Below are 27,028 nucleotides of genomic sequence, written 5' to 3'. Positions count from 1 at the left end.
ACCCTTTACCGAAATGGGTATTAATTAGTTATAAAATAATTAATGATAATAACCCCAAAAGATACAAAAGCGGTTTTTACATTAACGAAGCACACACAGATGATATCAAATTTTTGTATCACTGCAATGAATCATTCCAGAAGCAATGATGATTTCACAAGTAAAAAGTAATAATCACATCATAAACTCATACACGTATGCAGTAAGGACCCCAGTAAGGAGCCAGGTTCATTATGAACAATTGTACGCGTTCGGACACAAATATCCGTAACATTTTCTGAAATTAGTTTAAAACACAAAATAATAAACATCTTTTTAAATAACATTATTATAATTTATTTAATGTTAAGTATGAGTTAAAATTTTCTGTATATTTTGTCTTAAAAGTCTGAATTTTATGTGATTCTCATTCAGTACTTCACTATATAATTAATTAAAAAAATATAATTCACCCGTTCTATACATGTTGTTTATATATTAATATGTATTTATTGGGATAGACAATTCTATATTTATTAGTTATATATTTATTAAATATTGAAAACCCTGCAACCTCATCCACTTAAATCCACTTAAAATATAAAACAAAAAATAAATGTATATAAACAGGTGCATAGATTAAATAAACAGTTGTACTCCACCAGACGTCGGACGCAGGGAGTGCAGTGTTTGGAAACAGAAGGGATGAAACTTCTAGTATGCATATGACTCTTCGTAAAACTGCTTTTTGGTATAAATATGACCATCGTCATTTGTTACTCATCATTGTCTCACTTGTCGACCAATACACTCCTCTGATTCTGTACACTTAAAATCACACTTACAATGGCACTTCCATTGGAGATAATAACCGAGATATTTTTGCGGGACCCGTGAAATCATTTTGCAGAGCCAAAGCGGTGTGTAAGCTTTGGTTTGGTTTGTTTGCTCAATCTATCCTGGCGAAAATGCACTATGACCTAGCAGTAGACCAAAATAGAATCTCCAAAAAAATTATGTTCTTTTCATGTTTTGTAAATGAAATACTATCAATAAACGTAACGAAGCCTCTTGTTGCTCCAGACGCCACTTGCATTCTTCGGTCCCCATTGGCCAACTCCAGTCGGTACAACAAAATCATTGGTACATATAGGGGAATGGTACTAATTTCGGTGCCTACTTCGATGTTGATTTGGAATCCCTCTACCGGATTTACTCGTTCATTTTGTCCATGGTCAGCTACTATAATAGCTATATGCGAGGATGTATTCGGTATGAACTTGTATGGATTTGGTTATGACCGATCTGAAGATAATTATGTTGTCCTTCAAATTTATCTTAGTAAACGTGATACATCCCATCGTGCTTTGCTGTATTTTGTCAATCATGATTCATGGAGGGATTTCGAAGATGACTCCCTTTCCACCATTACACACCCTTCTGTTTCTGTTCATCAAGGATCTATGGGACTGTATTTTGCAGATTCTCTTCACTGGATTACTTTCAACTATGAAACAAATGCTGATGTTATTTTGCCTTATAATATATTTGAGTCAAAATTTTATCAACTAAGTATTCCGGATGAAGTTGAATTACAGGACTATAGTGTCTGTTGTTTGAGAAATATAAGAGACAGTTTGGCTATATGTACAGTCATGCATGATGCAAACTGGGACTACATGGTGGACATATGGGAAATGAAGGAATATGGTGTCACAACATCTTGGTCTAAGTTGACATGTATGCAGGTCAGTAATCACATTTCAGGATATATGTTACCCGCCTGTTCTTCAGAGAATTCCCTTGTATTTGTCAACAATGAAAGCGGACTTTTCGCCACATGGAATGCAATGGACGTGACATTAGAATATACGACTTTTGACCATGTACTCCCATTTGAACACCAAATGATAGTTTGTGAAGAGACACTTCTTTCAACCTAAACTTAATGTAATTTTTTGCTTTATTTAGTTTAGGCTTTCTGTTTTAATGTTTACCATTAGGTATTAAACATGTAATCAATTGGTATTTGTATTGTATACATAATATTATATAATATATATATTATAATTTTATTTATTGTTAATATATATATATTATATTATTTCATTTGTATATGCAATTTGAAGAAAACATTTATTAAATAAATTATATAATCAAATTTATTAATTAATAGTTTATGAAGAAATTTGTTTTTAAATAAACCGCTAACCAACAATAATACACATGGGAATGTTAAACCAAACAATGACTATTAAAAACTTAAAAACAAAATTTTTAATAAATTTATAAAATTATTAAATTAATAAAAAAATTTAATAAATAATAAAAAGGAAATTAATAAATAATGTAATTGAAAAAGTAATTAATATTATAAATTCAATAATTAAGACTGAAAAAAACTTTAAACATATTAACAAATTATTAATATTAAAATATTTAATTATAATACATGCTACATTAAGATGAAATTTAAAAAATATAAAAAAAATTAAACACATAACAAATTTGATAAACATAAATTATTAAAAACAATGAATTCAAAAAAAATAAAACAACTAATTACAATAAAATAAAATATATACATATATATGCGACGGTTCCGGTAACCTATGGGAACGTTAAATGAAACAAACATTACTAAATAAACCCATGTGACCCTTCATTTGCTTTCCATAGATACACGTAAGCATTTATAATTCCAACTACCAAACGCACGATCGAAAGTTAATAATTACACGTTTCAGAAAATCATATTTTCTTTTCACAAGTGAGATACAGACGATTCCTAAAACCAAGTATTTCATCTTCTTCCTCTTCCGTCTGCCAAAATCCTAATATCCATCCAAGGGATTCACCAAAATTCACCGCCTTTCCATTTTGCAACGCTAAACAGCATCTACTGGTATGATTGTATTTGATTCGAAAATTGTATATTTTTAGTTTATTTTATTCACATTTGTTTCTTAACACATAAATATTCAAGACACTTAAATGTATGTTGTTTTACCTTTCACTAACTTTCGGTTTTATAGTATAACAAATTTCATGAAAAAATTAACAAACCTTTAGTTTTTTATGATTATTATTACTGTTATCATAAACAAAATCATTGATTCTAAAACTCTTTTCATCGTCCCATGTATTGTCTTTGTTGCATGTTCTTGTATATTAAATAAAAACCTTAAAATGCAGAAAATGGACCCTCTTATGAATTCTGAAATGGATAACATAGTCAAACAGTTCAAATCTGAGTTATCACCGAATAAGGTTAAGTTATTTTATATTTTTTCTTTCAAATTCCATATAAATGGTTTAATACTATTATAAAGTATTAATATTCATACTGATCGTTCGTTGAATTCTTTTGTTATTGTTAGGATCGGATATTTTTAAATGCTCAGTTTTACAGACACTGGAATGGTAAGATAGAACTAGGCCAGTGCATGATAAGAGACCCAAACGGGAACACCTTTAAACTTAATTTGAAAATTTTAGGTCAAACTGTTGGCATGTTTTATGGGGTAAAACAAATTGTAAATTTCTATGGTCTGACATCCAAACACATAGTTGACTTCTACTACAATGACACTAACAATTTTCATATGTGTATTTTTAATTTTGCTGAGGAGGAAATATGCTATCCTCAGTTGAAAAAACAAACCAACAACACTTCAACAGATATCGAGTAAAGTTTACATACACATAAACCCCAATGTATTATTATTTTATTAATATTTGTAGTACTAAATTACAGTTTTTATTTTCTCAGCATGGATACTGTGCAAATTATGCAACCTGAAATTGAACATCAACATTTAGTTCACAATGATCAAACCATTCCACCAACCCAACTTCAAACACATCCTGCAACCCAACTTTAAAAACATCCAATAACCTGGTTTCCAACGCTGACAAAGGCCGCTTCAACCGGACGACAGCCATTGGTCAGCAATAAAATGAATTCTATTTTTTGTTTTATATTTATAAATGAATATTAACATTTATCACCAACAACTTTTACTCATTGCAGTATTTTCCAGTCAAATATGTTGATGTCTAGAACGTTAACAAGTACAAAATTTGTGTGTTGATTGATGAGCAAGGAAATATGGTCAAGTCTGGCATTAACAGAAAGTGTACAAAGCGCAACAAAAAGGAGTTTTACGTGGGCAAAGAATGGGGTCAGCTGATTAAGCGACAAGGATACAACCAACACCAAATGTTGAAAATTGAAAAAATGAATGACCCCAATTATTTAGTTTTGAATGTTGACAAAGCTTGATTCTGAACATGCGCGGGTTTACGGTTGCTACTGCTACTTCAAATTTAGAACTGAACATTTTATATTTTGTAATTCATTTTTTTCATACTGCTACTTTAATATTCTCATCCATTTATATATTTTTATGTGTTTAATTAATACTTGCATGAAAATATTTACTTTGCTTGTATGCTGCCGAAATATATATTTGGTTGTCTTTGCAGGTCACACCAAACAAGAATACACCTCCACAATAACAAAGGTTTGTTTATTATTAAATTTAATTTATTTTATTTACATTTTATAAATTTCAAGAATTTTTTTATATCGTTTTTTGTATTATTAGTCCCATGCATGGTTTTATTTTTGACTTAAATTTTCACACGTATAATTTCAGCAATAAACCCCAATTTTGGGATTATACTTTCCACGTGCCAACAACATACGTCAACACCAACCTCAATCGCAACCCAATTTTTTCATAAATTATAAATATTTTGCTTTCATATTAAAAAATTTATATTTTTAAATTACAGTAATATACATTTTTTTTTTCACAAATAAACATTCCACAAATCATTTTCGACTATTGTTGCCTAAGTCCATCAATGAACCACGAAAAACACAACATTATATCATCAATGTACTTACTAACTACATTTTATGAATTAAATATCATTTAATATATATTTGTCAGTAACACAAAAGTTGAATACACAAGGTTGAATAAATTTCTACTAATCACTCCATTTTATTGCTATGAACATGGAAATTTAAAATAATTATGTGCATGTTTGGGTTCCAATTCTAACATGAATTTTCATGTTTAGTTGAAGCAAAAAAAATTTACTACGTAAAATTCATATTCAACGTGAAGAGAGAGTATAGAATCACGTTTGAAAATCTAATCCAAACATGCACTAAATAAATTTGGTAACAGATACTATCCAAAACTACTTTATAACGAAATCCATTTCATAAATAAAACAATAAATTCAAAACATTACTTTTTTATTAAAGAATCCTAAATTTTTATTAATTTTTAAAATTCTCAACTTCCGGATTAGACGGCCACAAATTCTTAATGTTCAATTTAATGTATAATAATAATAATATAATTAAACAAATTAAACCACCTCATATGGTTTTTCCATTACGATAAATACTTATTACTGATACCGAAAGGTAGAGTGGGGTCGTTTTAATATTCAAAAAGACAAAAACCACAGTCTTTATTCCTCGATAGCTGTTGACGTTTCAAAACAAAACGACTGCGGAAACGGGGGCAACAATGACTGACTTTTTATTTTTCAGTTTTTCACGAATTCCAACGGTTCAAAGGGGCCTCCTAAACAGAGATAAAGTGACATCGTTTCACCATTTTGTGTCGTCGAACCAACTACAACACAAAAAACAACTTTCATCTTCTTCCGAAAGTAATCTTCTTCGCACAATCATTTTCTTGCCAGACTCATCTTCTTTGCACACTCATCTGAACAACTTCATTGTCCTTCTTTCGGTAACTTCTTCCTTTTCATTGTCGTTGTTGAAAAAAATGCACTTTTTTTTACTGATTAACATTTTACCGATTAATCATTCAAATTCGTCCTTTACACTGTTCTTCATGTGTATCATAAAAATAAAATCAATGTTTTTGATTGCATGTATAACCCACATTGATTTATGATGATCTCGATGCATTCCATACATTATTTTGTCATTATCTCTTTTTAGCTTTACACTTTAGGGTTTATATATGAAAAAATAGAACAACATCAACCGTAAACCCTAAACTTGTCATTTTACTTGTCTTTCTTTCTCCTTCAATGTAGAAAAATGGAGTTCTTAAACGACCCAGATCCGGAAAACCCACCAACACACTTCTGATGCAACGTCACCCCAAATAAGGTGAAGTTTTTGGTCATGTCTCTCATAGACAACTTTTACAAGTCCTGCATACGTGCTGCATCAATAATCACCGTACATATAATATTAAATTAATTAACTACTGAGATTATCATTCATTCAGCATTAGATGCATCTAATCGTATTACCTATCATACACCCTATCACAGAAGATAAAAGTTTCTCAATTTTGTATTAATGTAATTAATTTTAAAATGACCCAAAAAACACATCTTCGAATGTAACAACGCAACTGCTTTTGACATTCACAACGGCCCCTTCCACATGAAAAAAACACATCACGAAGGGTCATTAACTTTTTTCGTTCAATTTTTTTTTTAATTTTAAAACTTTAATACAAAATTCTGAAAGTTTCATGTTCTTTCATAAGGAGTATTAATACGTTTACATACATGTAATGCTCAATAAAAGCCATGCATCCATACACCACTTGTATAAGTCGTCCTTCACAGAATTTACCTAACTTGGTTATATTGTATGTTAATTAAATTTAATTACCATAATTCCATCGTATTCATAATATATATATATATATATATATATATATATATATATATATCCTTCTTTCATTTTGTGTAGGGTCGGATCTATATTAATGCACGCTTTTACAAGTACTGGATTTGTAAAATAAAACTAGGCGAGTGTATCATTACTGACCCAAAAGGGAATATGTTCAAGGTTTATCTCAAAAATTTATGTAAAACGGTAGGTATGTTTAATAAAGGGGTCAATGAAATGATAGATTTTTATGGTATCAAAACTAAACATATTGCTGAGTTCTGGTACAAGGGGTCAAACAACTTTAACTTGCGTATCTTTACTACTGCTGAAGAGGAAATATTATATCCTCAAATTAATAACGAAAATGCCCACACTTCAAAAAGGTACATATAATTGCAACCCTTTATTTTCAATAACTTTAACTTATCATTTTTTTTTTAATTTTTTAATTTTTGTGCACTTTTAATTTTCTCAGCAATGTTAATGTTACTCTTCTGGAGCCTAAAATGGAAATTGTAGATCTAACGGACCCTGATTCACCACAACCACAAGAACAACAACTACAATTGCCTTTTCCAACACAACATATGGCAAGACATCGGGTTGCTTGGTTTCACACTATCACAAAAGCTGCATCAACTGGAAGACAACCTTTGGTATGAAATTACATCACAATTTTTCTTGTAATTAATAACTTCTTTTATTACAATAATTAGTATACAGATTAATGTAAAAAAATTTCTTTCACTATTCTTTGCAGTATTTTCCGGTTAAATACTTTGATGTTTGGAGCATAGACAAATACAATATTTGTGTCTTAATTGATGAAGACGGAGAAATGGTTCAAATTGACATGAAAAGAACATCAATACACCGCAACAAAAAGGAGTTCTACCCCGGGAAGGAATGGGGTCAGCTTGTTAAACGTCAAGGATACCAGAAAGGCTTACGACTTAAGATTGAAAAACTTATTGACTTAAACAAACTCGTCCTCAGTGTTAACAAAGCATGACTTCATGCTTCTTTTATAACTATTGTTTTCTTATAAACTGCTTCTCTATCATTTCAAACTTCTTTTTTCTTTGGATGTGTATCACAATTAACAATCATCAAAACTTAAATATTTCTGTATCTTATTTCATTATGTACTTTTTTTTGCCATCTCAGATTGTCATCTTCCGGATATTCATCGTTACTGATGTTATATTTTTGTCTTCACCAATTATGTCATCAATGGTTCTTATGTATATGTAATGAATTGTGGCTCGGGTCAACAAAGTCACATATTCATTCATATGGACAACACTGCATTAGGACATGCAATTTCAAAATACCACCTACGTTTGATTTTATTACTTATTCATCAGAAAATCATAGAATCAAAAATTAAATACATCATTCAATAAAACCACATGTTATAGGAATTTCGATCATCTTTTTTACCGTTTCAGACATTTATTTTAGGCTAAACATTTTAAACCCATTAATGAGTATTTATTTTTTTTACTTTTATTATACTCCTTTAATCGAAAACAACTCAAAAAATGACACTTACATAAAATGCTCATCGTATAACATTTAAGGTCATTAACTACCAATTATTACCTATTCCAATTAAACACTTAACCAACCCTAAACGAAACCCTAAATTAATTCAATAAATTATAAAAATTACTAATTTATTATTAATAATGAATTCAAATTAGTTTCTCATTAACTGTCTCAACATACAACTCAATTCCTGTGTTAGTGTATAAAACAACCAGCCTTTTCTTTTTTCTATTATAGTAATATTATAAACAAAATCTAACTACTAAAAATTTATTTTATTCTATCAACATACAATATTTTCATCCATATTGTATGTTCATATTTTCTTAATTACAAATCATGAAAATATTAATTAATTATATCTTTTTATCAATTCAACTAATCATATTACAAAATACAATTGCTGGAAAAATAAACAACAAAACTGTATTTCACCTTTACTTTTCCATCCAAACTACATCAATTCATCTATCATAATTTCATTACTGCATAATATTTTCCAACTTCAATTAAAAACAATATAAAATAAAACTCCTCCATAAATAACCAACAAAAGTCACATTCATCTAAATTTTCAATCCAAACTATGTCAATTCATGCATTTCCATTCTACTGCATCTGTCATCAATTGTATAAAAAACCTGCAAATAAAATTTAATAACAATTATCAGCAATCGATTACTTGCAATATTGCACATACACAAGTAAAATAATATAACATCATAGTAATACAATAAAAATAAAGTTACTACTTCTCATACAGCTACAATAACACACTTGAGTTACTAATTCATAAACATTACCTGCATCACTGAATGCTGGAGATAACGACACTTCATAACTATATATTGATTCTGACTGTGAAACATGTGACACCCTCTACCCCAACATACATATACAGTAATTATAAATAAATAAAAAATCATCAATAAAAATCAAATTTCCAACCACGTAAGGGTAAAGAGTTCACATTCATAAACTTAATCCAAATAACATGCCGGTAAAATTACAAAGAAATAAAATTGAATTTTCCAAAATAATTTAATAAGAACATCTTAAACTAATCCTATCTATGTCCCGATGTCACATGTCTTATCAGAGCAAAACCTAACATAGAAGCCTAAGCTTCATCACCAACATCTTTAGCCTCACGCTGATGATCACCTGTATAACAGTCAAAACAAAACAACACGAGAAAAGGGAGTGAGAAACATCTCACTCTAGCTCACGGTATAGAAATATACGTCGGATAGCCAAACACAAACAAGACAAATATAGCATAGATATGTTAATAACAATATTTCATCTCACTCATCCAAGACATAAACCATCACTTTATCATATAACATTGAAAATGCACATGTATGGACACGGACTACATATTATCATGCATGTGGCGCCAGTAAAACATCACATTACATATTGCCGCTAGCAATACACGAAGAGTAGTCTAGGAGTACATGCCGGGTCACACCCTCTGCACACTCTCACTAGAAGGATATACTACCAGAGTCTCGTCGGGATAGCTAAGCCGCGCAAGATACATCCCATGCACACAATGGGCGAGACTGGGACTTCCAAACCGAGCTATCCCCAAGGACTAATCCCCAAAGCTTTTACACTAGGGGGCCTTCTCTGGCGGTGTATTCCATATCGTACCCTTAAAACACTTATGCAAATGATGCATGTCAATCAAGACTCTATGCATTCTCATATCACATTATCATTTCCCATGGTCATTTCACATCATCACATTTCGTCATCATATTTCATTATCACATTTCATATCTCATATCTCAATCACATTTCACATTATCTCATCATATTCACAAAGCCTCCACAGAGCACTTTAATTTATATCAAAACTCGTTTATTTATAAAATTAAATACATATTTTTACATATCATCAAACAAGGAATATAACAGAACAATCAGAAATCAAAACAGAAAATATTCATATTTTGCCTATTTCTCATAGGGTTTCCCGCAGGAACCCATAGAGCACTCTAAATCATATCAAAACATATTTATTTTCAAAATTAATCACATACTTACACATTACTTTTAACAAGGAATACAATAGAGCAATCAGAAATCAAAACAGAAAATATTCATATTTTGTCTATTTCTCATAGGGTTTCCCATAGGAACCTATAGAAATCTAAAATCATATAATTAATTGCATATAAGAAAAATAATAAGCAAAACAGATACAATTGGGAGAAACCCCTCATACACGAGCATACAAAAATACAGCAATACACAGGATTGGGGGCCAATACCACTACCCAACATATATTCCCACACCCAGAGCAAGATTTCTCACTCCCCCTTACCTCGATAAGAAGGAGCTGAATCTTGTTGGTCGCCCCCTCTAGGTTCCCTTTCGTCTTCAGAGAGGAAGGAGGAAAAATGTCAAAAGTGAAAAATGCGTTTTTTTGGAGTGCCGGAACGCATTTATAGGCATCAGGCCGTTGCCAGAACGGCCTGTTCCGAATCCAGAACGGCCCGTTCTGAGCCCGTAGAACACGTACAAAAGCCTCTCCAAGAACGGCCCGTTCCAAAATCAGAACGGCCCGTTCTGGGGTTTTCGGAACGACCCGTTTCAAGGTGGAACGGCCCGTTCTGAGTCAATACTTCGTTCTTTTAAATCACATCCAGAACGGGCCGTTCCCAAAGTCGAACGGCCCGTTCTGGGTTGAAATTTTACTCATGAATGCTTGAGTTGTAACGGCCCGTTCCCAAACTGGAACGGCCCGTTCCGGGGCTATGGAATCCAGAATTAGTAGTTAATAAATAAATAAATAATATATATATATCAAATTAAAATAAAATATCAATACAATTTAAAACATAATTTTCTTCAAATAATAATTATAACAAAATATCATAATTAATAATATTATACAAAATAATTTTCATAAATGATTATTAATAAAAACCTTTAAAAAATCAATCAAGCACATTTAATTAATCAAAATAATTATAAGAAAATAATCTTCATAAATATAAAAATAAATAATAATTATTCGTAGTATTAGTAGAAAAATTCGGGGTGTTACAATTCTCTCCTCCTTTTAAAAATTTCGTCCCCGAAATTACCTGAGGCAAATAAAAAAAATGTCTCCTGCATTTGACTTTCTAATGTTCCATCTTAATAGCTCCTAAGTGAATACTAAGAGTACTCTTATTGCCTTCTTCTAAGATCATCTTTCTTAATTCGGGATTATTAGACACAGATTCTATCCTGAAACCACAAAACACCATCAACTTCCACTCGAAATGGGCTATTTATACCCTTACCAATCTTCTCCACTTGGTTCACTAAGAAAGGGTCTAACTCTTAGGCTCCTCTAATCTCATCCATTAATTCACTAGTCACCTTCGACATACTCAATTCAATGCTTCTAAGGGTAAGCTCACAAATCAAGCTTAAATCTCTAAACTCTTCAATCAAATTTAACCTTTAAATCCTCAAAATGATAGATGAAAGATCATCCTACTCAAGGCATCTGTCACCACATTGCCTTTACCTAGATAGCAACTGAGATTAAAATCCTAGTCCTTAAGAAATTCTAACTATCTCTTTTGGTCAAAATATTTTTAAAACTCTAACAATCGCGAAATACCTCAAGCTTAGAATCATATAAGTAGTGTCTCCAAATCTTAATGTAATATCATAACCACTAACTCATAGATAAGGTAGTTCCTCTCATGAATTTTCAATTGCCTAGAAACACAAGCTACTACCTTTCCTTCTTGCATCAACAATGCATCCAAATTCATCTTATAAGTACTACTATATACCACAAAAGGCTTACTAAAATCTAATAATATTAACACTAGTCAATCTTGCCTTAAGAGTTGGAACTACTCTCATACTTACTATCCCACATAAAGACAATACTCCTCTCCTAGTGAATGTAGTTAAGGGCAATGCTATCTTAGAAATTTCTTAATAAATCTCCAATAATAATAAGCTAACCTCATAAAACTCTTATCTCACTAACTGGCTTAGATATCTCCCCACTTAAACACAACTTCTACCTGAGACAAATCCATGTTTACCTCAACTGGAATTTACAGGAACTAGAAAACTTATCTCATACAATCAAAATAAATAAATCAATCAATAAATAAAATAAAAATAAAATAGTAATACTTAGATAACTTAACATACAACCGTCTTGGATATACCTCCACCCTCAACTACAATATGATCATATCACACCCTAAGATCAATCTCACTAACCACACGACATTCACCAATTGATCCCTAAGGTCATCTATCCACATATCAACATACATGCATATTAAATCATATTAGCACTAGTGGAAAAAATGCTTTTAAAATCGGTTATTTTGGACTTTTAAAATCGGTTATGGAACCGATCTTAAAAGAGCCGATTTTGAAAAGGTAGACTTTTAAGATCGGTTATCAACCGATTTTAAAAGTAGACTTTTAAGATCGGTTGATTTATAACCGATCTTAAAAGTCTTGACTTTTAAGATCGGTTATGATTTTAACCGATCTTAAAAGTCAAGACTTTTAAAATCGGTTGTTACATAACCGGTTTTAAAAGTCTATTGAAATAAAAAAAAATTTAATATGAATCTTATAATAGTTAAATGAGTAACATAGTTGTAAAAAATTGTTGCAGTTATAATATCTTATAAACAGCGTTCAGCCACTTGATATGGAAAGCATTGTCACCATCATCATCCTGATACAAAGTTACATTAGAACCTTAATGAAAAGGACATAATGGTGAAGCTTCCTTCCAAAAGATAGGGAACATATAAACTGCCAATTATTTCTACGAAGTAAACAAAATTCAAAACTAAAATTTGTTCTCTTATGAGTCAAACATAACCTGCTCACACTTATAATGGTTCATATATAAAATCCAGTGCAAAAGGTTCAAATATATAACCTGCTCACACTAATAAAGTGAATAGTTTGTTACAAAAAATTAAAGACTAAATTAGGATTATGCATAGTTAATAAATGAAAATTGATGGAAGCAAGAGGCAGCAATCTCCACAAGGTGGAAATTCTTGGATAGGATATGATAGTTGCTTTAACCCACTTTTGGTCTGCCTTTTTATTCTTTTGGGACCTTGTGCGGGGGGCACACAGGCACACAGTTTACTTCATGTAAGATACGATGCAACATGCTACAAAGAAAAGAAAATATTACTCCTACCACATTAATGCTTCTTCACCTCATTTTTATGCCTGTCCACTAGTATGCAAAGCTGTCCTCCCATTCTGTGAATCTTGAGCAGATAGATCAGCTCCAGCTGCAAGCAATATCTGCACCAGTTCTCTCCCCTCTATATATTTGGCATGAACAAACAAAATCAGATAATTCATCTATTTCTCAAAAGAGAATAAATACCATAAATGATATTAAAATAACCATGTATTAACTCTCAAATTTGAAATATGAATGCAAATTTATTCTAGTATGCATAGGAACTGAATCAAATTTAAAAGATCCAATGAAGAATATAAAAGCACATTTCAAATATACATTAAAATTTAAAATAATTAACTGAATAAAATAGGAACTGAATATGCATAGGAACTGAATAAAATAAAAACAAAAATAATCATTTTTCCTTAAGATCATAAAAGAAACCATTAACAAACCATCAACAGCAGGCGGTATGGGGTGATCTGGCTCTTCTTTTGCAGAAACCATTACCTTTCAAAATCATCAAAGAAAAAGAATTCAAAAATACTAAATAAGAGATGATGAAAATTGGTACTAGCAAACAATAACCATCTCGTTTTAATTTCATTTTCAATCCCATGGACTCTGTGAATCTCTGTTTCAGTGGATTAGCAACCAACTCCAATTCTAGGCAGCCACACCCAACTCTGTTTTAAATCCTGCATAGCAGTACATCGCAGCCAGCCCCAAAAAAGCTATAGCAGTATAGCTGCTATTTTGAAATTTTTTACATAGTCTATATAATGTATATACTATTTATATAAAATCTCAAATTACTCAAAATTAATGATATTCGCAATTAACAATAAAAAGTCATAGGTGTCTTAAATAAAACATACAAGTAAATACTAAATACCAATAAAAGTCAAATACAAGTTTTCATAAATCATTATCTTCTAAATTCAAGATTTCTTTCATTTTTACTATTGTTACAGTTGAATCATCAGGTATTACGTAATTCCTAGAATATATAGCTCTATTAGTTCTAAGTAACCACGATGGAAGTTAAAATAGACCGAATTGTATTCAAAGAACCAAGGAGATCAAATAAATAAGCATGACAAACAGACAATGATATATATCCAATGTCATCCTTACTGCATAAAATAACAGGGAAATTGAAACTCACTGCTCTTTCTAAGATTCCAGGTGGGCCATCAAGAATTTTAATCCGCGCCTTACTCTCTTCTGTAATTTTTTTTATAAACTCGCCCTTTCGACCAATGATACTGCCAACCTTTTGCACTAGAACCAGCATCCTGAAAACATTCTCTCCAGGCCAACCCGGCCACTTTTTTGTTTCATTGCCTTTAGAATCAATCATGATTTGTCTCAAATTAAAAAAAGCAGCAGATGCATTCAGTTTTTGCGCTCAAGCATGATTTGTTGCAGGTCTCTTTAGTATCTACTCCAATGTGGGGCACAGATTCCATTGACCGAGCTGTATGCCCCAAAGAAAACTTGAGTTTCCTAATTTGTTCCTATGATTCCTGAAATAATGATTTGAAGGAAATATGTAAGATTAGTGGAAGCTAAAGAGGAAAATAGAGTGGTAAGAAGTAGAATGGATGAAAAGGAGAAATACCTTGAGATTAGAAGGAGTTCATCTCAAGGCAATAAGTCCTTCTCTTGACATGCATTGTAGCAGCCGTCCTGTAAGGCTCCTGAAAGGCGGAGGAAACCCAAGACAAATCAGAAGCCTCCTTGGGAGAGTGGTCAGTGGGGCGAATGGCAACAAGAGTGGCACCCTTCAAGACGAGGCCATCACTCAACTCAAGTTGGGGGCGTACCAGAGCCTCATGTTAAGAGCCGGAACCAGAGTCCTCTTGGAAGCAGAAGAAGCGGAAAGAGGCTTCACTCTCAGCTCCTGCAGCTGCTCCCTGTTCATGTACAACACGCCCTGTCCATCAGCGTCGGTCAACACCAAATTCTCCAGAGTGTCGTGCTCCGAGATAATGGGCTGGAGGCGGCGATCAGGGAGCTAATGGTCCAAACCACGCGCAGTTTAAGGCCGTCGTTCGTGTAGAAGGAGTCAGGTATGCTTTCGTTGTCGTCGTGAGCCTCTAGGGTTGTGGAGGGCTCTTGCGATTTAGGGTGGAAGACGAAGGACGCGCCCAGGATCACGCAATTTCTGAAGTTCGCGCGCCATTTCAGGAGGACGCCGTCCTCGATGCCGAGCTCACCGCTCGGAAGCTCGATGCGGAGGAGCCGAATCTCGTTGAAGTTCTTCAGGACCTGGGTCGGGGAGTGGTGGGTCACGGCGCCCTCCGCCTCCGCCTCCGACTCCTCCAAGGCCACACCCACGGCCAGGGAGAAGGAGAAGGGGCTGCAACGCGAGTAAGCATATGGGAGATTCTTCAATATTCGCGAATGGAGAGCTGTCTCTTTGCTAACCTGAACGAAGAACAACCCTTGTGAACACGAACGCACAACAACAGAAATGTGAATGGAGAACAACAGCAGTAGAAACCCTAAGCACGAATGAAGGAAAGGGCAGCGACAAGCCTGAACCCTAAGCACGAACAAACGAACGAAGCAGAGAGTGGAGGCCGAAATTGTAGAAACGGAAAAGGATATTTAAGATCGGTTATCTAAGAACCGATTTTGTATGTTACATACGAAATCGGTTCCTATATAACCGATCTTAAAAGTAGTAAAAAAAACATGATTTAAAATCAGTTAAATTGTGACCGATTTTAAAAATAATTTTTAAAATCGGTTATATTTGAACCGATCTTAAAAGTTGTGCCAGACATACCTTTTAAGATCGGTCATATAATAACCGATTGTAAAAGTACTTTTAAAATCGGTTAAATTTTAACCGATTTTAAAAATGTTCATATTATTTACAAAATTTCCACCGCATCACTTTTAAGATCGGTTATCTTGTAACCGATCTTAAAACTCCGATTTTAAATCCCATTTTTGCACTAGTGTAGAATACCTACTTTAAACCTTCAAATATACCATCCATAAGCATGTACATGAACAACCTTTACCACATAGCATCATACAACCTTAAACAACCTCTCAATCCACATGAAAACACCCCAAAACATCTTAACAAAATCAATTCTTATCCTTGCATTGCCTAACGATTCAAAAATATCATGACACCATACATATCCCTTCAACAACGATCAAAGAAAATGATACCTAGAGATTTATACTCATCCAAATGATCTCAAAACTATCTCAAAAGAAAGCTAAGAGAATAATCTACAACTCCTACGAAGACATAAGATTCTAAAAAGATCATCTTTTTAGCTAAAAATTTCAAAAACCGCAGCAGATATACTCAGCGCTTACAGCTAGACCTTTGATCACCAAAGTAGCTATAACTAGAGTTCTAGACCTCCGTTTTACCTGATTTCAGTTCCATTGGAAAGATAACGTCCAAGGCTACAACTTTTGTGAAGACCAAAAAATATAAATCTGTCAATACGGTACTCATACTGGCACAACAAAACCGCAGAGAAAATATCCTCTACACCAAACAACAATAGTATATCAATATATCTAAGCCCACAAAAATACCTCAACCCTTCCAAACTCACACCTCAAATTCATATCAAAGTTTCCTACTACAAATCTAAACCAAACAACTCACATATTCAGTACAAAAGGCTTAGAAAATAAAATTCACATGCTACCTAAACCATAAAAGGTCAACGTGCAACCATCAAACTCTAGAAATCATCAACACTTCAATCTCTCCTTAAGAATATCAAAACTCCAATTCTCAACATACATCATCCTTGGATTCAAGAGCTACAACTATAGCTTTTAAAAATTCCACCAATCGTAAACTCTTAATACACTAAAAAAAAAATCAACGTCTTACCCAAATCTAAGGCCTCAATAGTTCCTACAATATTAGCACAATATCTCGTCTACCACTACTCGCACATATGCTTGCAACACAAGCGATATCACTCAACCACTACCTCTTATGTAAGCAAGAAGTATCAAACAAATAAGCAACCATAAGAATGAAGAAGAGCAGTCATAATGGTATTAGCTAACACTATCATGACTATCATTCCTCTAATTACAAAATAACTTAACAACATCAAACTCAACAATACCAACACAAGAAGAACATCATCATCATCAACATCATCATAGTACACAACAAACAAGACACAGTCAGAGTACACAACAGAGTCGTGATAAGCACATAACACACACGGTCGATTGGATCGACCTGCTCTGATACCACTTAATGTGACACCCTCTACCCCAACATACATATACAGTAATTATAAAAAAAAAATTCATCAATAAAAATCAAATTTCCAACCACGTAAGGGTAAAGAGTTCACATTCATAAACTTAATCCAAATAACATGCCGGTAAAATTACAAAGAAATAAAATTGAATTTTCCAAAATAATTTAATAAGAACATCTTAAACTAATCCTATCTATGTCCCGATGTCACATGTCCTATCAGAGCAAAACCTAACATAGAAGCCTAAGCTTCATCACCAACATCTTCAGCCTCACGCTGATGATCACCTGTATAACAGTCAAAACAAAACAACACGAGAAAAGGGAGTGAGAAACATCTCACTCTAGCTCACGGTATAGAAATATACGCCAGATAGCCAAACACAAACAAGACAAATATAGCATAGATATGTTAATAACAATATTTCATCTCACTCATCCAAGACATAAACCATCACTTTATCATATAACATTGAAAATGCACATGTATGGACACGGACTACATATTATCATGCATGTGGCGCCAGTAAAACATCACATGACATATTGCCGCTAGCAATACACGAAGAGTAGTCTAGGAGTACATGCCGGGTCACACCCTCTGCACACTCTCACTAGAAGGATATACTACCAGAGTCTCGTCGGGATAGCTAAGCCGCGCAAGATACATCCCATGCACACAATGGGCGAGACTGGGACTTCCAAACCGAGCTATCCCCAAGGACTAATCCCCAAAGCTTTTACACTAGGGGGCCTTCTCTGGCGGTGTATTCCATATCGTACCCTTAAAACACTTATGCAAATGATGCATGTCAATCAAGACTCTGTGCATTCTCATATCACATTATCATTTCCCATGGTCATTTCACATCATCACATTTCATCATCATATTTCATTATCACATTTCATATCTCATATCTCAATCACATTTCACATTATCTCATCATATTCACAAAGCCTCCACAGAGCACTTTAATTTATATCAAAACTCTTTTATTTATAAAATTAAATACATATTTTTACATATCATCAAACAAGGAATATAACAGAACAATCAGAAATCAAAACAGAAAATATTCATATTTTGCCTATTTCTCATAGGGTTTCCCGTAGGAACCCATAGAGCACTCTAAATCATATCAAAACATTTATTTTCAAAATTAATCACATACTTACACATTACTTTTAACAAGGAATACAATAGAGCAATCAGAAATCAAAACAGAAAATATTCATATTTTGTCTATTTCTCATAGGGTTTCCCATAGGAACCTATAGAAATCTAAAATCATATAATTAATTGCATATAAGAAAAATAATAAGCAAAACAGATACAATTGGGAGAAACCCCTCATACACGAGCATACAAAAATACAGCAATACACAGGATTGGGGGCCAATACCACTACCCAACATATATTCCCACACCCAGAGCAAGATTTCTCACTCCCCCCTTACCTCGATAAGAAGGAGCTGAATCTTGTTGGTCGCCCCCTCTAGGTTCCCCTTCGTCTTCAGAGAGAAAGGAGGAAAAATGTCAAAAGTGAAAAATGCGTTTTTCTGGAGTGCCGGAACGCATTTATAGGCATCAGGCCGTGGGCAGAATGGCCTGTTCCGAATCCGAAACGGCCCGTTCTGAGCCCGTAGAACACGTACAAAAGCCTCTCCAAGAACGGCCCGTTCCAAAATCAGAACGGCCCGTTCTGGGGTTTTCGGAACGACCCGTTTCATGGTGGAACGGCCCGTTCTGAGTCAATACTTCGTTCTTTTAAATCACATCCAGAACGGCCCGTTCCCAAAGTCGAACGGCCCGTTCTGGGTTGAAATTTTACTCATGAATGCTTGAGTTGGAACGGCCCGTTCCGGGGCTATGGAATCCAGAATTAGTAGTTAATAAATAAATAAATAATATATATATATATATATCAAATTAAAATAAAATATCAATACAATTTAAAACATAATTTTCTTCAAATAATAATTATAACAAAATATCATAATTAATAATATTATACAAAATAACTTTCATAAATGATTATTAATAAAAACCTTTAAAAAATCAATCAAGCACATTTAATTAATCAAAATAATTATAAGAAAATAATCTTCATAAAAATAAAAATAAATAATAATTATTCGTAGTATTAGTAGAAAAATTCGGGGTGTTACAAAACAGACATCTCAGCAACCCCATTATCAAATTCATCGCATTTGTCAAACAAATCTTCAATGTATTCATCTTCCTACAATGACAACATTACATACATCACATCTAACTCTGTTTAACCAACAAATACATAATTTTAATATAATTTATATTCGGTACCTCTTCATTTTGGTAAGCTACATAACTTTCTTCAAATTCAAAACTCATTCCACGTGTGCTTTGTTCCATATCATCCAAATTTTGTTGTCTTCGACACGTTCTCATGTTATGACCTATTTGTTTACACAAACTACACTTAATACTCTTTTTTGATTTCCTACCTTTGCACCATGAACCTTCAACAACGGACCTTCCTTTACTTCTAGCAATGGCAGGATTTCTTATAACTACACTTAATTCATCACCCAATGCATTGCCTTCTTGAGATTCATGACCTTTTTTACCTCTTGTTTCAACTAATTCATTTACAACTTTATCCCTTTTATCAACATAATCATCATATGTTTCACATGCCAAAGTACTAAGCTCTTTAAAATACTCCATTAATGACAAGTATCTAGCATCTTTCTCAGAGTCCCACCTACGTGTACTAACATTGCCCTTCACTTCATCCTTCGCCACCTTAGTCCACCTTTTTAACACCAAACATTTTGGTAACTCTGATAAATTCAGATGAACCAACACTGCAAGTATATGATCACATGGAATGCCAACTGATTTCATTCTTAAGCATGAACACTTCAAATCACACGGTGTTGATTGATATGACACATGCCATTGTTTGTGAATCATTTCATATTTTCTCACTATGTATATACAACAACCAAATGTCTGCTTGCAACCAATCACCCTCATCAAACATGAACTATGAAGCTGATCACGAAATAATTTGAATATTTCTTTCGTATAACACTTTGCCCCCGATAGCTCAAGGTTATGAAAATCTGTTTCTGGAACATGATCACCATGAATTGATGCAAAGTCAGCTTCAACTTCCCTATAACGCATATAACTCACAAGACGATTAAATTGTTGAACAAACTCCGTGAGATTAATCTTCGGATGAATATATTTTTTCAACTCAGAATGTAATCCTTCACACCGAGAAGTTGCCCTAAAACCAGCAAAGAAAGCCCCTCTAATATAAGTTGTACACCACATCTTCCTCTTTTCAAATAACTCTATAACCCAAGGATGATCATGAAACTCAAACTTGTTCAACATTTCAGACCACTTCTTTCAAAATTCACCAATTTCATACTCACCCAACATGCATTTTCTTAAATCCTTTGTAAATGCCGACTTCTTAATGTTAGTTGTCGCATTTCTTAATAAGTGTCATGCACACAATCTATGGTGTGAATTAGGAAATACCTTTCTTATCGCATTTTTCATTGCAACATCACCATCAGTGATAATAGATATTGGTGACTTTCCTTTCATGGCTTCTACAAATTGCCCAAGTACCCAAATATATGTTTCTTCACTTTCATTTGAAACAATAGCACTCCCAAATACTATCGTATGATTGTGATGATTAACACCAGAAAATACAACTACAAGACATAAATACTTATTTTTCCCATATGTTGCATCAAATGCTAACACATCACCAAAAACTTCATACTCCATCTGCATCATGCCATCACACCAGAACAAATGTTGCAATCTGTTTTCCTCATCAACAGTGTGACCAACATACATTAAAGGATCATTGCGTTTTAAACCATTCAAAAATTCCAAGGCACATTTTGAATCCAAACCTTGCAACCTTCTTTGCCTTCCAATTTGATTGTATATGTCCTTTTTACAAAAAGAAAGTCTCTCATACCCTCCAGGGTGATCTGCAAGTGACCCATAAATTTGAGGACTACTTATGCCAACTTTTCTCATTTTATTCAACTGCATTATATCTAACTCACTCATATCTCTATAAGAAGCTAACATTCTACAATACTTATCTTCCAAAAGACTATGGTTGTGGTCATCCACAAAATATGTAATGTACCATAGTCCACATCTGCTATCAATATGCACTCTTAGTTTTGCTTCACATTCGCACCTTGTCACTGGTGTTTGCTTTCGCTTTCGATTCTGTATGTTCAAATGACGGTTATCTCTAAATCCTTCCTTGAAACAAACAAATGTTTGTTGTAATTTTTCCCCCTTAATATTTCTCAAAATCTTGCTCTTTCTTGCGGCAAATCCATTAACTCTTGCAAACCAGTAATAAAATAAGTAAGCCATCTCAACACTTACAAATTGAACATTCCTAAGCTCATGGGGACTTAAATGCAAATCTAAATTAAAAATATCATCCAAAGTAGAAACTATCACCCCGTTTTCACTGTCAAAAACCTCAAATCTTCCTTCATTAACAACATTTTCCACTTATTCTTCACAAATTTCCTGTAAATCAATAACCAAATTCTCATCTTCCTCATTCTCATTTATATTATCTTCTCCTTCATTTATTCCTTCAAAATTAAATACTCCTTCATTTATGCCTTCAAAATTATCTACTCCTTCATTTATGCTTTCACAATTATCTACTGCCACCTAAAAAATTTTAATCCTCAATTAAACCTTTTAAGACCATCACAAACTTAAAAACAATATCAACCTTCATCATCACAGTTAGGAAACACATGACACAACGCAATATTGAAGGACACAATCCTAAACATGACGCAAATGTCACTTACCTCTATACTTGAATTCTCAAACTCCATTCTACGTTCACGTTTAATAACAATAAATCAATATATGAACCTCAAAAGACTTCCACAACAATTAATCTCTCTATTAACTGTACACACCAGCAACAGATGTATCAACAAAATTGCACATACATATAAAATCAAATGCAAAATAAACAAAAAACGTTAACCTCCAAAATGGCTTCCTTTTGTACGTGACATTTTAGGTTTCAAAAATAAACAAAATCGATTGCTCACCTGTTAAACCTAACAAATCTTCGCACCGATTGCGGACTACCACCAACAACAATGGACGGGCCGTCGGAGGCCCACTTCGAAGATGCTCTCCACAAAATGACGCCACCGCCTATCGCACCTGCTAATTGGAACTGCTACAACCAAAACACCACAGTAACCAGATCGCAAATCAACTGATGATGGAAAACCCTAAACAACACCAAAACCCTTCATAAACCTATAAAACACGGACAAATATATAAATTACAAGGACTACTCTGCAATTCTTAAATCTTACTCATTACATCATAGTCTCAACCGTTCAATATTTTAATATTATATCTACGGTCATCCTAAAGCCTAAACATGCAGCACGGATGGACCACTTATCAAATTTGACTATCAGAGACATCACCGTAAAAGAGGTTAAACTCTTAGTCAAGTCATTGTCTTGTCTAGAATAGCTCATCTAAAGCTTCTGTGATTGTAAAAAATTGATGCTTTTGAATTAGGATTTGGAGGCATCCTAAAACAAAAATTAAGAAATAAAAATTAAGAAATAACTCTAAACAAATAGTAAATTTCCATTATGAAACATGGAATGAGAGTCGGCTTAATTATAGTACTATCAAAAAAGAAATTTTATCTATTATTTTATACATTACCAAATTTCAAAATGATTTGATAAATAAAAGATTTTTACTTCGAATTGATTGCAAATCAGCCAAAGAAATTTAAAAAAAAGGATGTTAAAATATTATTTCAAAACAAATTTTTACTAGATGACAAAGTTTGTTATCTTGTTTTGATTTTGAAATAGAATTCGTTAAAGGAAAAAATAATTATATTCCATTTTTTTTAAAAAGAGAATTTTATAGGAAAATGAGACTATTGGCATCTCCATTGTCTAAGAGCTTGTCCTTGAACGACGTTGCCCCTTCATTCTCAAAAGTTAACATAGGAAATACATCAAAAGTCACCCCCCTCAAGTACCAAAAAACTTCTAAATACCTTAACTACCCTTGGTTTCACTATAGGAACATCCAATAAATTTTCTCTATTAAATAATCCTCAATTGCCCATAGAACACAAAGCCTTAGATGAGTCTCCCGTAGAATATATTATCAAAGATTAGTGTTAGAGAATTATATCCTTGGAAAAGGGATTTGAGGGTCTGGACCCTTACCAAATTATATCCAAATTGTCTTCAAGAGGATGTGGGTAGATTCCTAATTAAGGATCAATCCCTCAAGAAAAATAAATTTTTTTATCAATTTATTTTGTTTGATACCTGGTCTATATAAATCATCCCAAAAGTTGATTGTTAATATCCTACCAAAGTTTTTTATTCCAAATTAAAAATCTCAAAGATTCTAACCTAGACAGATTAGAAGCAAAACCCACTCACTGAAAAAGAAAAGAAATTGAAAGAAAAAGAAAAGAAAAATAAAAACAGTCAAAAGTTGAAGATTCTTTAGTAAGCCAATTAAAATTGTTGGGAGAAACGACAAATGGCTTATTGAAACTTCCCTTTCAAGAAGAATTGAATTTTATCAAGACTTGTCGACCAACTACTACAAGCGACAAAAGCTTATCTTCAGAAGGAATCTTATCTCTTAATAGTGTGGTTCTTGTTTATCAATTAGTTTTGAATTTTGCGGCTGAGATCTACAATTTTTAACATTATAGATACCTTCCATTGTAAAGAGGGGGCATCAATTAGTTCATCGTCGATCAAAGCCTTTTTATCCCTTTTCCCAAAATATTCCAAAATCTTCTTCTTTAATTTTCCTTTGTAATTCCCTTCTTGTACTCTAGAAATATTTTATACGTAAATAAGTTTCTCTTTCAATTACTTCCTCTCTTATTTAAATCCTTTATGTTGCATTATTATGCATACTCTAAGATAGAAATGATATTAGAGCCTAACGATTTGAATCTTGCTAGAGAAATATATGGTCGTATAATTTTTTACATTATCCTAAGTTTGACTTGTTTCATTAAGTTGTTTCTTATAAGAATTTTTTATTTTGTTTTGTGTTGTATGGTTTTTATTTTAAATTGTTATAAATCTATATTTGGGAGCATTGTTTCTTACTATTTAACTTGTTAATTAGCCATAAATCTTGTGTGTGGTGAGGAGATAAGTTTTGGTGTTAGTTAGCCAATATGTTGTCTCAATAATAAGTCCCAAAGGTGAGGCAGTAAAACTATTGGTCAACCTAGGTGGTACCAATAGAAATTAGAACTAAGCCACAACAATGTCTAGGTTAATTAAGATGTTATCTAATAAGGAAAAAGAATCAGGAAGAAGTACAAAACCATATCATCCACCACAAACTTAGAATTTCATAAATATAAACTTAATTGAACAAATGGAAATTACCTAAGTTAGAAATTTCCAATTTGTATTCCAAGAATTTAAAAGATTTGTTGAAAGGTGAGTATGTCATTAAAACTATTGAAAAAAAAATAGAGATCCCATCTCACCATGAAAAAATTCATTTAATTTCTCGACAATTGATAGATGAACACATTAAGAAGTATAAGTATGTTCACATAGGATCAATCCAAGTGGTTGTGATGGCAACAATGAGGGTGGTGGCGATGAAGATGGTGGTGGTAAGGAGGGGTTACGACAACGACAAAGGTGGTTGGGATGGTGATGATGATGATAGTGACAACAATGATAATAGTGGCTACGATAGTGGAAATGGTGATGGTGATAGAGGCAATAACAACGACAATGGTGGCAATAATGATGATCGTGATGATAGTGGTGTTAGTGACGATGATGGTGATGGTAGCAGTCACGATGGTGATGGTGGTTTAGGGTTTAGGATCACAATGGAAATAACAAAAAAACAACTTAGATTAAAAAATTATCAAAAACAAAATTTACCACATACCACCACTATTGTAGTTGCCTTTATTATTATCATTGTTGATGGAGCTAGGTGAAGAAAATTGATGTTCTCCAATAGTTCCATGCTTGGACCGTGATGCTTCTTGAGGTTGACACCTTGAGACCTCTGAAAACTCCTTTGAAGAATCTTCAATGGAGGAGAAGTCTTAGAGGAGGTTTGGCCACTTCCTAAAGCTTGTGAAGGAAGCTTGAGGAACCAAGGCAAAGTTGAAAAACTTTGCTAGAAAACCTAGGAGAGAAGGTTCTCATTCGGTTTTGGAGAGGGACTCTTGAGAGAGAAATCAGAATTTTATTTCTCAAATGTTCAAAAATGAGTACAAGTGTAGAGAAAACAAATATATAGGGAGAGGTAGCTTGTAGGAGAAGCTAACCTTAACCATGGTTCATTAGGAACCATGGTAGGGTTAACTTAAACTCCCACGGTTTAGCTAGCTTGTAGGAGAAGCTAACCTTGACCATGGTTCACTTAAGAACCATGGTAAGGTAAGCTAACCTTACAAAGGTTTAGAAGTTTGCAAGGCAAGCTTCCAACCTTTGAAGTGAGACAAGTAATTTTCGGCCAAGGAGGAAGAAACTAGCTAGGCGGCCTTGGATGCATTTGGCTCCATGATTTAATTTGAAAAACTTTGATTTGGTTTAGTTAGGTTCATCATATGATGATGAGACCTAGCTAAATCAAATCTATGAAAAATTAGGAGCAAAATGAGTCCAATATGCAAAATTTTGCCTAGGCCCAGTTCTGGCCCAATTACTAATCACACCCCAAGCATTGCTAAATGTCACCCCCTTTTCCCTACTGAAAAAATACAAAATGAATGTATCAACTAGGGAGGTTAAATGGAGTTAAACTCTCCAAGTAACCTACCTTGAAATCAATATACAAACACTAACAAAAGCAAATAAAGTGCCTCACAAATACAAAGGCAAAAATAACCTATACAAAAGACTATTTGAAAACTATACAATATATACAAGTAGAACTAGGCCTTCTCTTCATGATAGAGCATTCCAAGTGAAGATTACCTTGGGCTTGACAAGCCCACTAGTCTTCACAAGGTCCAACTCTTCCTGTATTCTTCTAGCCATAGCTCTAGTCACTGGACCCTTGGTCCATGGTCTATCAATTGTGATCATCATTGCAACTATCGTTGTCACCACCACCACCACATTGTTGCCACATCACCACCACCATTGTCAATAATGGTGATGGTGGTTATGACAATGGTGGTGGTAGTAGTGGTGGCGTTGCATCAACGACAATGGTGGTAATGATACTAATTTTTTCGATCGCTAAATTCAGTCATTA

General features: G+C 33.3%; 1 protein-coding gene and 1 pseudogene across 2 annotated transcripts; both read right to left on the bottom strand.

Moving 5' to 3' along the window:
* Positions 1 to 13,316: 13,316 nt before the first annotated feature.
* Positions 13,317 to 16,029, bottom strand: LOC145952460 (F-box protein At5g46170 pseudogene; annotated as a pseudogene). Its single transcript, XR_014429963.1, has 2 exons — positions 13,429 to 16,029; positions 13,317 to 13,341 (listed from the first exon to the last, which is right to left on the bottom strand). The product of XR_014429963.1 is annotated as an F-box protein At5g46170 pseudogene (transcript).
* A 3,829-nt stretch (positions 16,030 to 19,858) lies between these two features.
* On the bottom strand, positions 19,859 to 22,107 carry LOC109791994 (protein FAR1-RELATED SEQUENCE 5-like). The gene is made up of 3 exons (XM_083064823.1): positions 21,235 to 22,107; positions 20,020 to 21,096; positions 19,859 to 19,936 (listed from the first exon to the last, which is right to left on the bottom strand). Exons 1-3 carry the CDS (start codon positions 22,105 to 22,107, stop codon positions 19,859 to 19,861), a joined length of 2,028 nt encoding a protein of 675 aa, XP_082920949.1.
* Between the last annotated feature and the right edge of the window lie 4,921 nt (positions 22,108 to 27,028).

This window comes from Cajanus cajan, chromosome 10, assembly GCF_000230855.2.
Source record: "Cajanus cajan strain Asha chromosome 10, NIPB_CcT2T_4, whole genome shotgun sequence".
NCBI lineage: Eukaryota > Viridiplantae > Streptophyta > Magnoliopsida > Fabales > Fabaceae > Cajanus > Cajanus cajan.
Note: the sequence above shows the minus strand (reverse complement) of the source record. Positions and strands in the feature narration are given on the sequence as shown.

Coding starts and splice junctions, on each gene's coding strand:
- LOC109791994 (XM_083064823.1), bottom strand. CDS start 22,107: ATGGCTTACTTATTTTATTACTGGTTTGCAAGAGTTAATGGATTTGCC. Junction 21,097..21,234: donor TGAAAAATGCGATAAGAAAG/GTATTTCCTAAT, acceptor GAATTTTGAAAG/AAGTGGTCTGAAATGTTGAA. Junction 19,937..20,019: donor TAGCTTACCAAAATGAAGAG/GTACCGAATATA, acceptor TTGTCATTGTAG/GAAGATGAATACATTGAAGA.